We start from the raw sequence: 17,525 nt of genomic DNA on the forward strand, positions 1-17,525 counted from the left end.
GACATTCTTCTAAATATCTTCCTTTCTGTTCAGCAGAAGAAGGAAATTCATACAGGTTTGAAACAACATGAGGGTGAGTATATGATGACAGAATTTTCATTTTAAAGTGAACTATTCCTTTAACAAAAGTCAAGGGTCAAGAGCTCATCTAAAGTAAACACTGATCATCATAATGGTGACTTCAAACTAAATCTTCAATAAAACATCAACATCTAAACCTCTGTTAATTCTCAATAAAACTTCTGTAGATGTATGACAGATATGAAGTCAAACTTTAATCACATATATATATATATATATATATATAATTATCGGAAGTTTCTCCAGTGTTATTTTAACACTCTGTAGATTGGACCCATACAGACATTCAGTAGTGTCCATTTAACACTGAGGATTTTACTGTGTAGAATGTTGAGTTGTTAATAAAAATGAAGTTGAAAGAATGTTTACATTTTTCAAATTTTAATGCTGTTTGTAAATATTTTTATTTGAGTGGGTGTTGTTGAACACACATTACAGGTTGCAAGATACTTTATACTCAACTTTATTTTTCTCTTTAAGAATAAACCATATTTCATTTCATTGAGACACATATAGATGCTCACAATCACAATCATAAACAAGTAATTAGTAAATATATGACTAGTGCAAAACACAGGAGTGAGGAGAAGAAAGAAGCCACACCACCAGAATAACAAGATCCCATGAAATCATCTGACGTGGCTTGTGCTTTGCATTTATTTTAAACAGCCAATATACTTTGAGCCACATCCTCGAATCATGATCTTCTACTTTCTATTTAACAGCAAGTATGTTTGACTGAACAGTCACACATAAAAACTCATGTTGATGTCATGGGGTCTTTAAAACATATAGTGCACATTAGTATTTTAAATACCCAAAGAACATTACATTGATAGAGAAAAGACTCATATGATACTTTTAAATGACATACATTAATTTCATTGTACTGATATAAGCACATTATCTGATGATTAAAACATTCGCTAGTTATGTAAGAACACAAACATTCACTCCTAAGATCTGCTGCAGATGAAGTTGAGTTTGTCGTGTTCAGGACGGCTGATCCAGCGCTGATCTCCTCCAGACTGAACTGCTCCAGATCTCACTCCAGACACACAGTTCTCCTCTCCTGGAGCCCAGTTATGAAAGCACACGGTCTCTCCGATCAACCAGTACCAGATGCCCAAAATATGGGAGTGACGTAAACCCAACCACACCGCCTCAGTAGACGCACGTTTAACCACATTCATCACCTCCTCCTGCATCTCGACTGAATGAACCGAGACCAGATCCGTATAATTCTGTCTGCAGTATCTCAGAGCTTCAGGCCACGTCAGATTCTCTTTGATCAGAATCAGTTTATCTGGACACAAAACAAACCACAAGCAAAAACTAGAGAGAGACTGATCAAAAACAACATGCAGAACAAACACTGTGGAGGAATCTGTCATGTCAGACATGTAGCGTGAACTTTAAGAGATCTGGAGGTGATGGATGGATTGTGTGTGTTTGTGAGGATCTGCTCACCTTCATGACACACAAAAGGAAATTGGTTGTCGCAAGAGATGTCATTCCACTGTCTCAGAGGGTTTGGTCTGATCACTGTACAGTTTTCAACACCTCCACCATTAGGTTCACCAGTATTCCAGTATCTGAAAGAGGAGTTACTCTGATCTGACCACTGCCATGAGTCTCTGAACAGACCGATCCAGACATCATTAGATATGTGACTATCATTGATGAACTTCTGAACCTGTTGACTCTCATCCTGGTTCCTCACACTGACCAGATCAATGTGATTCTGTCTGCAGTAACTCTGAGCGTCTCTCCAGTTCTTATTCTGATTGACAAAGACGAGTCCTGTGTTCGCTTTAAGAAAACAACAACAACAAAAAAAAAACAGTTTGTTCCTTTTTTTTATTTTTTTGAACTGGACTTTTTTCAGAAAAATATTTTCTATACAGAAATTGACTCAACATTGAAAGTGTGACATTTATACACAGTCTGTTCTATATTCACTAACAAATGACATGAATTACATACAATAATGATGTTATTATATTTTACACAGTTACATTTACTCAAATTATTATGCTGATAATATAATTTGTAAGAAAAAAAAAATTAATATGGAAGTATTTCAGAGGAAACTCAAACACACACACACACACACACACACACACACACACAAACACACACACACTCTCTTTATAAAACAGGATAGGCAAAGCATAGAGTATGAAAACTGCACGCCAAATTGCCAAGAACAAAATATATAATTAAGGGTATGAATCCGTTACATTATTCCTCAGTCACTCCTGAAATTGCTGTGATTGACAGTGATAACCGTAGCAATGGACGGGACAAAACATTTGTCAAAATAAACCTGTGCATTTAGTGCTGTAGTGTAAATGCAGACTAATAGACCCACAGCAACACAGACCAGAAGAAGAAAATACGTTTGTGTTTTCTGGGTAATTTTAGCAGCTTTAAAGATTTTTGTAATATTTTTTTTTTCCACATGTGTCCTTTAGCAATGTTTTAAAATCAGTTTAATTGTAGAGTTTAGCATTTTAGCACTTCTGGTTCCATCGTCCCGAAGTCAATGGGTTTTTTGAATGGGATTTTGGTTAAATGGTTGAAATAAGGTCTGTGGTGAACACAAGCTCAAGACACTTTCACGTTTATTCTACAACATAAAATACATCAATATTACGCCACTCCAGATTTTTTTTAAGCTGTTACGTGTCTAGCTATTGGCTAAATGGGACTACAGAGGCTGTCGGAGATTAAACGTCATCACGCCGAACAGATTAACTCAATCCGCTTTTACACTCATTATGCTTATAATTGTGCTCTTATAAACTATATTCCAACTCAATGTTCTGGGAAAATGATTTTAGATAAAAACTGTAAGAGTTGTCAGAAGCTTTAGTGATGATAGTCTTGAATTTGTGGGACCATTGTGTAGTTCGTTTATAGCCAAACTTTAGCTTTTTACTTCTGGAGACTACATTTATGCTTCAAAATTCATAAAAGTTGTGTTCATCTGTGATCTTGATGGACAAAACGTGCAAGTATCATAAACTTTTGTTAATTACAGAGCTTGTTTTAGCGATAATCCAAAAGCCCGGTTTTGTCGAGGGAACAAGCGAGATGTGAACTGCCGGTTGGTCTACAAAGTCACGTCATACTTGCAGCGCTGTATGAGCAAACCAGTCCTCTGCTGCCATCTACTGGTTGTAGTGGTAATTTCATTGTGTCATTTTCCTTTTAAAGGTCTTTGTTTTCCAGTAGGGGACAGAAATCATCCACTAAACTAAAGCATCCCAGCAAACATTGGTCCGACGGCAACGTTGTGTCCCTGGCCAAAAATAGTCACGGTAGGACGGCATAAATTGGTAAAAATATGTAACACAGAACATTTCCTAAAAATACATTCATTTGTACATGTCTACAGTTCTCTTGGTTTGCATGTATAATTGTTATTTTGACTTTTAGCTACGTGTAGTTCAATAAATAGTGTATCGGGTGAGAGGACGTCACCTGGCGACGTCTTTTACACGTGCATTTATAGTCCATCATGACCCTCTATGAAATCCTTGTGAAATATGCAAAAGCTGTGCTTAATCCTTGCATGGTTAATACTGCAATAATTAATTTAATTGCCCAATTAGATTTTAAGAGGTTGTGAAGACGTCCATTGACGTCCTTTACACGTCCAGTCAAGCAAGACAGAAAAAAAACAGGAATTATCTTTATGAAATACATTTCTATTTGTATACAAAGTAAATATATTTACTTTATCTTGTTTAAATAAATTATTGTCACAAAGTGCCCAGTGAGGTTAAGTGATTGCAAAGCCACTGCATTTTAGTCATTTTAAGTGGACGTCCAGTAGGTGACGTCCTTTACACGTGCATTTATAGTCCCCTCTATGAAATCCTTATGAAATATGCAAAAGCAATTATGCTTACACATTGGTTGATACTGCAATAATTAATTGCAAGTGCCCCAAGTAGTTTTTAAGAGGTCCTGAAAAGACGTAGGCTACACTGACGTGCTTTAGTTGTTAGATAATATGACATCATTCGAAACAGTAAAATGTATATTTTTATTTGTGTACATTCAAAATGACTACAAAATATCATGTCATTGAAAAATAAATGAAACAACATGATGAGCTGCTTTAGCGCGTCTCGGTCTCTTTAGATCTTTCTGGCGCTCACCAAAAATGAACCAAAATACAGAGAATAGCCTTCTTGGCACGCCTACTTTTGAAAGTCAACATTTAGATTATTTAACGTTATAACGTTGCATTATATATGCCTGAGTCACTTTGGAATAAATCACAGCGTGTTTCATGATAAAACGTGACTTAGCCTATACAGTCCGGAAAATAGGCTATAGGTTATAGCAAATTCAGACCAACTGCTGGTCTATACAGAGAAAAAGCCCTTTCTAGGCTCTTCTGTTGTGCCGAGCCATTCGTTAGTCTAGTTGTTTGATGAGAAAATTAAATGTAGCCTATAGTTGCAATACACGCGTTTTGTAAGCTCCGTGCAACTGCTGCAGCGGACTATTATTACTAGAATATTAGAAATCTAATACTCAAGCTGTTTTCTCATTTTTCTACTCTTAATATTAAATAAAAAACGACTGAACGAAAGATACACGGATTCTCTTGAACCACCACCGCGTTTGCGGCAGAAAACAACTGCAGTGCAGCCAAAATGCTCTGTTCGACTTATCTGAGATCCTTTACTCTTCCCTGTGGATGACCTGTGACCTACTTTCTGTAAGATCTGAATTTTTGAACTTGAATTTTAGAAAACTGAATTTGAAGTTCCGAATTTCTTCATCTTGAAAACTTGAATCTGTATTTTTTTAAACTGAATATTTGCAGTATACGAATTCAGAACAAAAAAACTAGCTGTTTGAAAATACAGGTCTATAAAATTCAGCCATAAAAACATTTCAATTTGTTGAATTTCAAATGTTCAATATTCGTTTAAAAAAAAAATCAAATTCAGAACTATTTAAACTACCACCTAAAATTCAATTTTGTTAGATTACACTTGCAAATAATTCAAATTTACACAATTCAAATTCAAATCGTTTTGTCATATTATGAGCTCCATAGAGCTCGCAACACACACACACACACGCACACGCACACGCACACATACACATACGGAGGTTGCTTGCGGAACATTGAGCAGAACGCGCAGTGAACACGGAGCGGAGAGCACAGCACGCACACACAGCGGAGCACGCAAAGTCATAAAACACACTGAGTCAGAGTCAAACCATCGGCGAACACGGAGGGGCGCGGCGGCTTTTTATCTTTCGGCCAAAAAACGAAAATGTTATTTTCGGCCGAAAATTTTCGGCAGCATAGATTTCGTTGCATCCCTAATTTTAAGACACCCATAGGCCTATGCTCTCGCGGGCCATATAAAATAATGTGGCGGGCCTTAAGTTTGACACGTGATTTAGACGTCCAGGGACGCGCAGAAAAGACAGTGGCTGTTTCTCAATTCCAAGAACGCAAAGAACAGACTTGCGTTCTCTCTGAGACCGGTCTTGCCAGCCGACCTTGAAAGAACGAACTTGGAAGGACGCGAGAACACAGAACGCATCTTTATGAGAACTGAGATGTGCTGCGATCTTGCTGCTTAACTGACCATCTCGGCAAATAGCGATTCACGACCAAAGCGCAATAAATACAACACAACATCACAAACAAATGTCACAACCTATTAAACATTTCTTTCATATTATTATAGATATTGTTTTCATATAAGTTGAGAATATGTTGAGATTCTTTATAATATGCTAATAAAAATACTGCCGCTTTTTTAAGGTCTTTATCACTTTATTAAAATGAAGCAAAAGAGACCGACAAATGTAAACTTTCACGAGCTGTCACGTATATCGAGCTTGCTGCGGGAATCTCTCAAGTGAGAACGAGAAGTTTGAAGCTTACAGCCTTCCGTACGTCGACTGCCCGCAGTGTCTTCTGGGATTTTTAACGGTTCGATTCTCTCAAGTCTGCATTTGATGCATCCTCGATGTCAAGGACACATCCAGGCACTTCATGCGTCCTCTGTACTTGCGTTCTTGAGTATTGGAATTGAACTTCGACGGTTGATGATGACGTAGTACGAGAACACAAGGACACAAGATCACTGAAGAACGCATATTGAGAAACAGACAGTGTTTGGTGTTTTAAGCCCCCAACGGCGCCTTCCAGGCAGCGAGGGGATGGGTAGGTTTAAAGTTGAGGGTAGGGTTAGCTGCCTCTAAGGAGCCATTGGGGGCTTAAAACACCATCGAGCAGAAAAGACGTGGAATTCACGGCCAGACGACGTCAAAGACGTCGGTTCAACTTTCATTTTGGAACTATTTTTCAACCATGACGGGACGTCTCGGACAGACGTCTTTTCAACGGTCATTAAACGTCCAAATGTTTGCTGGGATGGCATAATTTCCATATCTCCATTAATGAAAAAGAGAAATGTAAGCTAGATCTTCTTTAAACTAGGCTACATTTAGTCTACAACTATAGAGGTAAAATATAAAGTGTATTATTTTATTGGAGTCCAAACATCCCTAGTGTGCACCATAGACAAAATGGCCCGATTGCGCAGACCTCCGTGATTGAAGATAAAACAGTTCAGCATTTTAGCATGAAAGGCTGCTTAATTTAGTGGCATTTTTCAGATATCTGAAAAGGAGGAATAGTGATGTTGTGAGTAATAATACTTCTCTGTTTTACTCATTTGAATACAGTGAGTCAATTAATTTACCTTGATTATCATTTTTGTAACAATAGGGGTTTGTGGTAGGTGTGTAATCTGTCTTAAAATCAAATTGACCTAGAATACTTGAGAGTATATCTGCAAACAGTTTATCAGTATACATAACATTCGTGTATTGTTGTTTTTAAGCATTTTTTTTTATTTAATATATAATACACATAGCCTTAAAATATTTGCACATTTGTCTACAAAACCTCTGGATTTATATATTTTTCTACACTTAAGATATGCAAATGAATAACTGGCCTACCTGAAAAAAATTATATTCAGAAACACACAGTCACTGAGCAGCACAAACACACAGCAGTCGTCTTTTACAGTTCCTCCTGAACCAGAACAACGAGCTCATGCTGCGTTCACACTATTATTGTAATTTTATTGTGTTTATGAGTCATGAGGTAATTTGACGCTGTCTCTCTTGATGCTTAGCCGACTCTGCTGTGTGTGTTCTTGTGTTTTAAAGGAGCCGTGGGTTTGGAGACTCTGAAGGGAGAGTGGGATCTCATGCTTTCAAAGCTAACTTGATATTGCTAGGCTCTCTGAAATGACCTATCCCACCTTTAATTTGTTAAGTTATTACTGTGTGTGTTAGTAGAATACGTTCTGGAGCCGTTATATATATGGTGCATCTATAAATGAATGGTTGTAATTGTAAATAGCTGCACTCACTGTTGCAGACGAAATTACGAGTATCACTACATGACGCATCATGCCATTCTCCTTTTCTCATCATAGCACACTCGTCTTTGCCATCAGGTTGTCTAGGTCTCCAGTTCAGATAGAGCGCAGGTTCACCTGAAGACCACTGCCATTTATTAACACTCGTCCTCTTCAGCCCAATCCAGACCTTCTGATCACCTTCATCATTCACACTCTTGTTCAGCTCGTTCATGTCATTCATGTTGTCAACGGTGGCCAGATCTGTGTAATTCTCTCTGCAGAATCTCTGAGCTTCAGTCCAGTTCTTCAACACGTTTATAAAGTGATACTGACGCTGAACACATTCAGATACGGAGCAGAGAGCTGTGAAAGAGAGCGTTTGATTTAATGCTTTTCATAACAGGGTCAAACCTGATGAAACTATAAACCATAAATAATACAACAAACACACTCACCAATGAGAAGAAGAATCAAATATAGAGTTTGGTCCATTTCTGAGGAAGAAACACATAAAAACTCAGACATCAAACATTCCCTGATTAATTTTGGAGTAAAAAATGACAATTTAATTTATTATCGCAACAGCAGCATGAATTCACTGAACATAAACATTCAGACAATATTAACATCTGAAAGTGTAATTGTGTTTGAAGAATGAACATGTTCTTACTTTAGAGGTCGTGTGTTTCTGTCCTGAGTCTGATGTTTCTGTCTGCAGATTTACACTACGCTATTATTATATCTGCTCTCATCCCTCATTCAGCTCATCACATCATTTGTGTATTTCTCTGAAAACTGATTTTCATATTTTACTTCCTCCTTATTTGTGTTTGTCTACCTCTTTTTCTCTATATTTGCATATTGACGTCTTTGTCAGTATTAGTCTGAAAAAAAACCAATTATATGAACATTTAAAATTTACATTTGAACATTCACAACTAAACAGCAGCTTTAATGATATTGCTGGGCTGCATAACTCGTGTTTCATCCCTGTTCATCTTGACATAAATGGCCGTTCCATCCCATACACAAAATAAATATATTTGAAATATATTTTGTGGAATATATGCAAATATTCGAAATTGGCCCAAAAAATATATTTTAGTTAAATATGTGAATATATTTATAGGTCAATATATTTACTAACAACATATGTTCATATATGTTTTAACTTTTGCAAATTGTTTAATTTGAAATATATTTTGAAATTTAAAAAGTTAACATTTTCACAAACAAACAACACATTTTCAATAAATTTTTTACATTTTTATTTATTTCATTTTAAATCTCACTGTTGGAGTGTCACTGTTATACTTGCATCATAAATATTGTGCATATTTTCAATATTTAAATGACTTCAGGAAAGATGTCAATAAAACACAACAATAAATCTAATAATTGCACTTAGTGTTAGCTACTGCCACCTAATATGGCCTAATAGTCCTAGGAAAGCAACTATCTGTCATTTTACATTGCAGTCATTTAAATGTAAGTACAGTATTTATTATAGCTGTGTGTCATAATACAGTAGTGAAATATGGTAGCCTACTGTTGTGTATTGGGGAAAAGGTAGAGGAATTACTATGATCAAAATACATTTTCGACCCTTCTTTAGCAAGCTAAACATTTTATGACCATACATTTTGTCATATATTTTACATTACATGTTATAAATGTAAATATATTTCACACTTAACATTATATTTTTGTTATATATTATATTATATAATATATGTAATATATTACAGAATATATTTCAAAATGATAAATATAAGTGAACAATGCAAATATATTTCAATATTTTTTTTTCTGTATGGGAGATCAGTTAATCAGGGGCCACCCATGATGGTAGTTGAACAAACTCAGGGTTACAGGATTATTTTTGAGTTGACAAACCAAACCAATCCAATCAGGTTTGTTGGTACCGTGACTGTCGCGATGAACACCGCTAAAAGCCGAGCCACTTTCATAGTGCCTAAAATCCAGGGTTGGTGCAAACTAAACTGAAACACCTTGTTAACTTAAACCAGCTTCATGGTTTAGGCCTCAGGCCACTACATGTTATCATCAATAATCAACCCTACCCTAACCATACATAATAATAATCTACTACATAATCATTTGTCACTGCTTTTTTTCTATAACAAATGTGCTTTATAACAGCCAGAGAAAAACTAATGTTAGAGTTAAGTGTAACTTAATAAAACTAACAGATGAATAAGAAAGAATGAGACAATGGAATATATCTAGAACAATAACACACTGTTTCTGCTTCTGTTTCACGTCAGAGATGTAAAGATTGTCCACCCTGAAAGTCTAAATGTGGACCTAAACAAATGAGTGATGAGGATGTGTTTACATGCAAATGTGTTCATGTTCTATTAACAAAGAACAGCAGAATAAGAACTAATAGTTGTGATGTAAGGTGTGACTAATTCTTAAAAATGTAACAATGTTTTAATGAACACATTCCAGCCAATCACAATCAAGTATTTAGACGGAGGAAATAAAGACGTTTATTCTGAAACAGCAGAAGATGATGATATTATTTCAGTGGGATAATGAGTCTAATAATCTTTACTAACATTAGAGATGGACTTCAGGGGAATGAAAGCATGATATGAGCACTTTCATGCCTTTATCTCATCTCTGTTGTGAATGTCTACCGTGATCTCCTCCTCAACACCAGTGATCTCGGCTCTCAGAAGAGGAAAAAGAAGAAGCTTCAATCCCTCAAGCCCCAAACTCCATCACTGGTCAAACTCACTCCTTCATCTCACACGTTTCTTTCTCTTTGACTGGAGCCTCAAACATGGGTTTTTAAAGGCTCTCAGTAACCAGTATCACCAGTCTTCACTACTGAACTCAACCCTTCTCTGTTCAGTTCAAACAGCAACAGATAAAAGTGGCCCAAAACAGAGAAACTCAAACATGGGGTCTGTCCAAATACCCACACTTGGCCACTAGAGAGTATGTGCACGCAACAGGCTATAAGTGAGCACATTGAGCAAAATTGTTAATAGCTTGTTGGAAAACTTTTTAAAAAACTCTAAAGGGAACCCATCAGGGCCTGGTGCCTTGCCATTTTGCATTGCTTTTATTGCATTAGAGATTTCTATATGATCTAGTGGGAGCTCAGTCTTAGTCCTATGTGTTGCTGTTACTGAAGGGTTTTGGAGGTCCTTGAAAAAATTTTCCATATCAGAGCCATCTTCTGTCATCTCTGACATATACAGATTTGAATAAAATAAGGCGAATGTTTCATTGATTTCTACTGGATCGATAGTTAGTTCACCATCATCTTTCCGTATTTGGGGGATTTGTTGGGATGCCGAGTGGCATTTAAGTCAGTGTGCTAATAAACGTCCAGCTTTGTCGCCATGTTCATAGAAATATCCCCGAGATTTTAAAAGAAGACGTTCTGTCTTCTCAGTTGATATCAAATTATATTGCGTTTGGAGATCCAGCTTCCTTTTGTAAAGCTCGGGGGAAGGAGAGGTAGAATACTGAGCATCCACCATAAATATTGATTTAATGAGCTCCTCTTGTTTGATTCTTTTAGTTTTATTTATTTTAGCTGAATATGATATAATCTCACCTCTGATTACAGCTTTTAATGTTTCCCAGAGGAGAGAGGGGGAGATATCATCTTTTTTGTTTGATTCTATAAAGTCGTCTATTTTTTGGGATATCATTTTGCATCGGTCAAAAGATTTCTGTCTAATTTCCAAAAGGGGCGTTCCAATTTGCAAAGAGGAAAAGCAAGATCTAGTAAAACAGGCGCATGATCTGATATAATTATAGACAAATATTCGACTTTTGTGACAGAAGAAAGAAGGTTCTGATCAATGAAAAAATAGTCTATTCGGTTATATGAGTGATGTAGAGGAGAAAAAAAAGAAAAAGATTTACCCACTGGGTACAAAAAACGCCAAGGATCAACACATCCTATGTCATCCATAAAATGTGATAAAAGTTTGGCTTTTTTGGAAAGGTTTGTAAGTTTAGAATGGGAGCGGTCAAGTGTTGGATTTATCACACAGTTCAAGTCTCCGCCAAAAATCAACTGGTGAGAGTTCAAATCTGGAATTAATGAGATAATTTTACCCATAAATTTATCATCGTCCCAATTTGGGGCATAAATATTGACCAAAACCACAGGCTTATGATAGAGGAGTCCAGAAACCATCACAAAGCGTCCTTGAGGGTCTGAAATAATAGTAGTCACACTGAACTGAATTTTTTTATGAATCAGTATGGCTGTTCCACAAGTTTTGGAATTAAGATTAGAATGAAATATGTTACCAACCCAGCCTTTTTTAAGTCTGACTTGCTCTTTAACCAGTAGGTGGGATTCTTGAAGAAATGCCACATCACATTTTAATTGTTTAAGATGATTAAATATCCTGGCTCTTTTAACAGGCCCATTCAAACCTTTCACATTCCAACTAATGAAACGTACAGCAGCCCCTCTTGCATCAGTACCATACACCATGTTTAATTAAAAATATATATATAATGCAAAGGAAAAGAAACTTCTGTTAAAAGTAAAATAAAAAAAGAAGATCCTATGTTGCAAAAGTGTGGAGTTGTCCCTTACCCTATCCCTAATCTTAACCTTATCTAAACACAAAACCAGAACAAGGCCTATACTTGTCCCTCTCCCTGAGGCAAGCTGCAGGCTAAACACCATTTCCAACAGCTTCTGGTAGCACATTCTCTTAATATTTAGGCCTGAGGGGGCTCCCAGTTATTTTTAATATTCAACAATAAATCCTCTCAACATTCAAGTGAATTAAAAAAAAAATTAATAATATATATATATATATATATATATAATAATGAAAAAAAAAAGGGGGTGAGGTGGTTGGGAAACGCAGTAAAAGTAAACCACTGAACATTCACAGAGGCCAAAGCCTGTTCCCCTTATTGTAAGAAAACACATATTATAAACATAGATACACGCACAAACATACCTATATGCACGCGTACACACATCTGGAAAGCAGCACGAATGGTTTACTCCGTTAAGATTTAAGTGTATAAACTCGTGCATAGCATAGTATGAATTAGCCTAGCATAAACATCGTTATGTATTCGTACCGGATTGCTGCTTACCATTATAAGGTGAACATAAGTTACACACCTTGAGTTCGGGTAATTAACCATCGTCGGGTTGTACAGACAGACCAGACTGCAACATATGAGGTGAAGTCCTACTCTTTACTGAACTTCTGGTCGAAAAACTTCTGAGCTTCATCGGGCGAGTCAAAAGTGAGTACATCGCTCCCACACATCACTCGCAGTCGGGCCGGGTGGAGCAGGTGGAATCTGACGTTCTTCTGATACAAGGCTTGCTTTATACCGTTAAACGCAGCTCTCTTTTTAGCGAGAGCTGCGCTGAGGTCCTGATAGACCCTTAGGATGGCGCCTTGATACTTGAGCTCATGATTCCGGGCCCAGCGCAGCGCAGTTTCCTTCTGCTGGAATCTGGAGAAGCAGACCAGGAACGCGCGAGGGGAGGATCTTTGGCCGGGTTTAGAAGTTGGGGTCCGATGGGCTCTCTCCAGCTCAGGCGGTGTAGGGAAGGCTTCGGGTCCCATCACTTGCATCAGTACATCTACCATGAACTTTAGGGGATCGTTGCCATCTTCACAGCCTTCGGGGATGTTCAATATACGAAGATTGGATCTCCACGAGCGGTTTTCCAGGTCATCGCACCGATCTAGAAGCACCTGATTTTGGCTCTGGAGCATTCTGATGGCAGACTCCGCCACCGTTAGCCGTTCAAAGTTATCACCAGCTACAGATTCCACGGAGGTAAGACGGCTCTGGAATGAGTTGATTGTCGTCTGTAGCGAATCCAGTGACGTTTGAATTGGTCTGATGGCGTCTTGGATCAGAGACGAGACGTCCTCCTTGAGTGAGGCTCTCTGTTTTGCGAATTCAGCCGAAAGTTGGTCCATAAACCCCGCTTCGGGTGTCGCAGGCGCCTTCTCAATTGTTGGAAAGTTGTTAGCTGCAAAGGATGCTAGTTTTCCAGCTGCACGTGTAGCCGGGGTCTGCGTGTTACTGGCTGATTTTGTGCTTTTGGAGTTGCTCATTTTGCAGGAATAAGCTAAAGCAACTACAGCCAAAAAAGTTATGTCGAGATTCGAGCAAAGAATGAATTAGAATGAGATTGTGACAAAAAGTAAACTGGGAGCCTCCGCGTGTGCGTCCTCTCCCTACATGTCGCGACCGGAAGTCCCCCGCAAATGCGTTTTTATCACTTAATTAAAATCACAATTATTACCAGTAAACCGTGTTACAAATGCACTTGTTAAAGGATTAGTTCACCCCAAAATGAAAATTTCCGAATAATTTACTGACCCCAATGCCATCCAAGATATCCATGTCTTTCTTTCCTCAGTGGGAGAGAAACTATGTTTTTTGAAGAAAACATTTCTGGATTTTTAATCGAAACGATAGGTAATTAAAAAATAAATAAAAAAAGATCAACAAACGGACAGGGAACTACGTCATCACGTTGAAAGGTCACGCCAGCGCCGGCAGAAGTACCGCCCCACTGTTTACAATGCAACCGTACGTAGGAGGATAGTTCAAATAGTATTGTTTGCTATTATATATATATAGTAATAATTTGTTGCTGTCAGAACAACTATGCCTTTTTTAAAAACATTTTCTGCTGCACTACAGTCATTATCACTATAAAATATCATAAACTTCACCAAAATGTGTTTTCTTCAAAATTACAGTTACTACAGTAATATCAGGTGGCACAAAATGTTTTAGAGTGGAGGATTGTTCGACAATGTAAAAATTGAAGGTGTGGCTTGCTAATATATATATTCATATTTTTGCAGTGCAGCAAGACCAATGGGACTCCATCAACTCCTCAACTTCAGAGTGTCACAGTCCCAAGTGACTGTCACTCCCAGTCAGAGCCCTACCTACCTGTACCAGAGCCTTATTCAGGTGAACCAGCTTTTTGTAGAGCATTTTTGACGCGCTGTTCAATGCACTTTGCTCTTCAACCACAGACTTTCAACACTGAACAGGCCAGAGTGGCGTTTGTACTAACGTTATTGACTGGGAGGGAGGCACTTTGCGGAACGGCGGTGTGGGAGAACCAGAACCCATGCTGCGCCTCGTTCCAGACCCTTCCCGCCGAGATGAGGAATGTTTTCGACCGTGCGGTCTCTGGGAGAGAGGCCGCAAGCACATTGGCGGATCTTCGGCAAGGAGAAAGATCAGTTTCCGATTTTTCGATCGAGTTCCGGACCTTGGTGGCGGAGTGCGGATGGAACGAGGAGGCGCAGTGGGACATGTTCCTGCATGGGTTGGCTGACCACGTCCAGAGGGAGATCTACGCCTTGGATCTGCCGACCACACTGACCGGTCTCATTGATCTTGCTCTGCGGGTGGACGCTCGGTTATCCAGGATCGAGCACCGAGCTCCGTCCACCCGTACCTTCGGAGGAGTCGACGGTTCCAGATCCAATGGCAGGGACATGGTCAGCCCCGTCTACGATCCCGAGCCCATGCAGGTGGGTCGAGCTCGGCTTTCCCAGGAGGAGAGGGAGAGGCGGAGGTCCCAGGGCCTTTGCCTGTATTGTGGAGGAGCTGGACATTTTGCATACAACTGCGCAGTAAAAGGCCAAGCCCGATAGTAAACTTGAGGCTACTATCGGGTGGGATCTCCACCAGGAAGACCTCATCCACGACTACATCTACCTCCACGCTCCTCCCGGTAAGACTAAGATGGTCAGTCCACCAGCACGACTGTCGAGCACTTCTGGATTCTGGGGCGGAAGGTAATTTTATGGACCACACTTTTGCACAGCAGTTTCAGATTCCCCTCAAACCCCTCACACACAGAATCGCGGTCCACGCACTCAATGGACAAGAACTCCCCACCATTTCCCTCTCCTCTCAAGACTTAACTCTCATCACTTCTGGCAACCATTCTGAGACTATCTCGTTTTACATCATGGATTCACCTCTGGCACCCGTCGTCCTCGGACACCCCTGGCTCATCCGACATAACCCCCGAGTGGACTGGCATCATAAAGCCGTACTGGAGTGGAGCAAGGAGTGTCATAAGTCCTGTCTCGTGTCTGCCTGTTCGTCTGTGCCTGTTTCTGTTTTTCAGGAGGAAGCAGGGGATTTGTCTAACGTGCCCGCAGAGTATCTGGACCTGAAGGAGGTGTTCAGTAAGTCTCGTGCTGCTTCTCTCCCTCCGCATCGTTCCTATGACTGTGCTATAGATTTACTGCCAGGTAAGTCTCCGCCTAAAGGCAAGTTATATTCACTCTCTATCCCTGAGAGGGAGGCTATGGAGAAATATATTTCTGATTCTCTAGCAACCAAGTTCATTCGCCCTTCCTCTTCTCCAGCGGGGGCGGGGTTCTTTTTTGTGGGGAAGAAGGACGGTTCTCTGCGACCTTGTATTGATTACCGAGGGTTGAATAACATCACGGTAAAGAATACTTATCCTTTGCCGTTGATGTCTTCAGCTTTCGAGAGGTTGCAGGGAGCGTCCATCTTCACAAAATTGGATTTGCGTAACACTTATCATTTGGTTCGCATTAGGGAGGGGGATGAGTGGAAAACTGCCTTTAACACCCCCAGGGGGCACTTTGAATATTTGGTCATGCCCTTCGGGCTGTCCAACTCCCCGGCAGTTTTCCAGGCACTGGTCAATGACGTGTTGCGAGATATGATCGATCAGTTCATATATGTCTACCTGGACGACATATTGATTTTTTCTTCTTCTCTCCAGGAACATGTGCAACACGTCCGACGAGTGCTTCAGAGGTTGCTAGAGAATGGTCTTTTTGTCAAGGCAGAGAAATGCGATTTTCATGCACAGTCAGTTCCTTTCCTTGGGTACATTGTGTCGTCTGAAGGTATGCGGATGGACCCTGAGAAGATCAAGGCTGTGGTAGATTGGCCAAGCCCGGATTCTCGCAAGGCCCTGCAGAGGTTCCTGGGCTTCGCCAACTTCTATCGGCGTTTTATTCGCAATTTCAGCCAACTAGTCGCACCTCTGACTGCCTTGACCTCCCCCAGAACGACGTTCAGGTGGTCAAACACAGCCGAGGCTGTGTTTACCAAACTGAAAGGCTGCTTTGTTTCAGCCCCCATCCTTGTCGCCCCTGATTCTTCACGTCAGTTCGTGGTGGAGGTCGACGCGTCAGAGGTGGGAGTAGGTGCAGTGTTGTCTCAACGCTCCCCTATAGACGACAAGATGCATCCCTGCGCGTTTTTTTCTCACCGGTTGTCCCTGGCAGAACGCAATTACGACATTGGTAACAGAGAGTTGTTGGCAGTTAAGTTAGCGTTGGAGGAATGGCGCCACTGGTTAGAAGGGTCGGGGGTACCTTTTATCGTCTGGACTGATCACAAGAATCTAGAGTATATCCGAACTGCTAAAAGACTGAACTCCAGGCAGGCTCGGTGGGCACTTTTTTTCGGTCGTTTTGATTTTTCTCTTTCTTACCGTCCGGGTTCCAAGAACATCAAACCCGACTCCTTATCTCGCATATTTGATTTTTCCGAACGTCCGACTACTCCCGAGTGCATTTTACCCGAAACTCTAGTCGTTTCCACACTCTCATGGGAGATCGAATCGAGGGTCGGTGGTCCACCGAGTCGTTTGTTTGTGCCGGAGGGATTACGGTCTGACGTTAACCAGTGGGGTCATGGCTCCAACGTGGCTTGCCATCCAGGAGTTAATCGCACTAGTTTTTTAGTCAGGCAACGATTCTGGTGGCCACGTATGGCTCGCGACATTCACGATTTTGTTTTGGCTTGCTCGGTTTGTGCCACTGGTAAGACTTCCAATCGACCTCCAGATGGGTTACTTCAACCACTGTCGGTTCCTTCGAGACCCTGGTCCCATATCGCTCTAGATTTCATTACCGCCCTCCCACCCTCTCAGGGGAACACAGTCGTTTTGACTGTGGTGGACCGGTTCTCGAAGGCAGCCCATTTTGTTCCCTTACCCAAATT

The 17,525-nt window shown here is 40.0% G+C and overlaps 1 protein-coding gene across 1 annotated transcript; it reads right to left on the reverse strand.

The window, feature by feature from the left end:
• Positions 1 to 1,037: 1,037 nt before the first annotated feature.
• On the reverse strand, positions 1,038 to 8,000 carry LOC311079864 (C-type mannose receptor 2-like; the record flags this gene model as incomplete). The annotated part of the gene is made up of 4 exons (XM_084109589.1): positions 1,038 to 1,387; positions 1,552 to 1,893; positions 7,518 to 7,871; positions 7,964 to 8,000. The coding sequence occupies 4 exons, from the start codon at positions 7,998 to 8,000 to the stop codon at positions 1,038 to 1,040; spliced, it is 1,083 nt and encodes a 360-aa protein (XP_083965715.1).
• Between the last annotated feature and the right edge of the window lie 9,525 nt (positions 8,001 to 17,525).

This window comes from Abramis brama, assembly GCF_963993115.1.
Source record: "Abramis brama genome assembly, chromosome: 3".
NCBI classification, from domain to species: Eukaryota; Metazoa; Chordata; class Actinopteri; order Cypriniformes; family Leuciscidae; genus Abramis; species Abramis brama.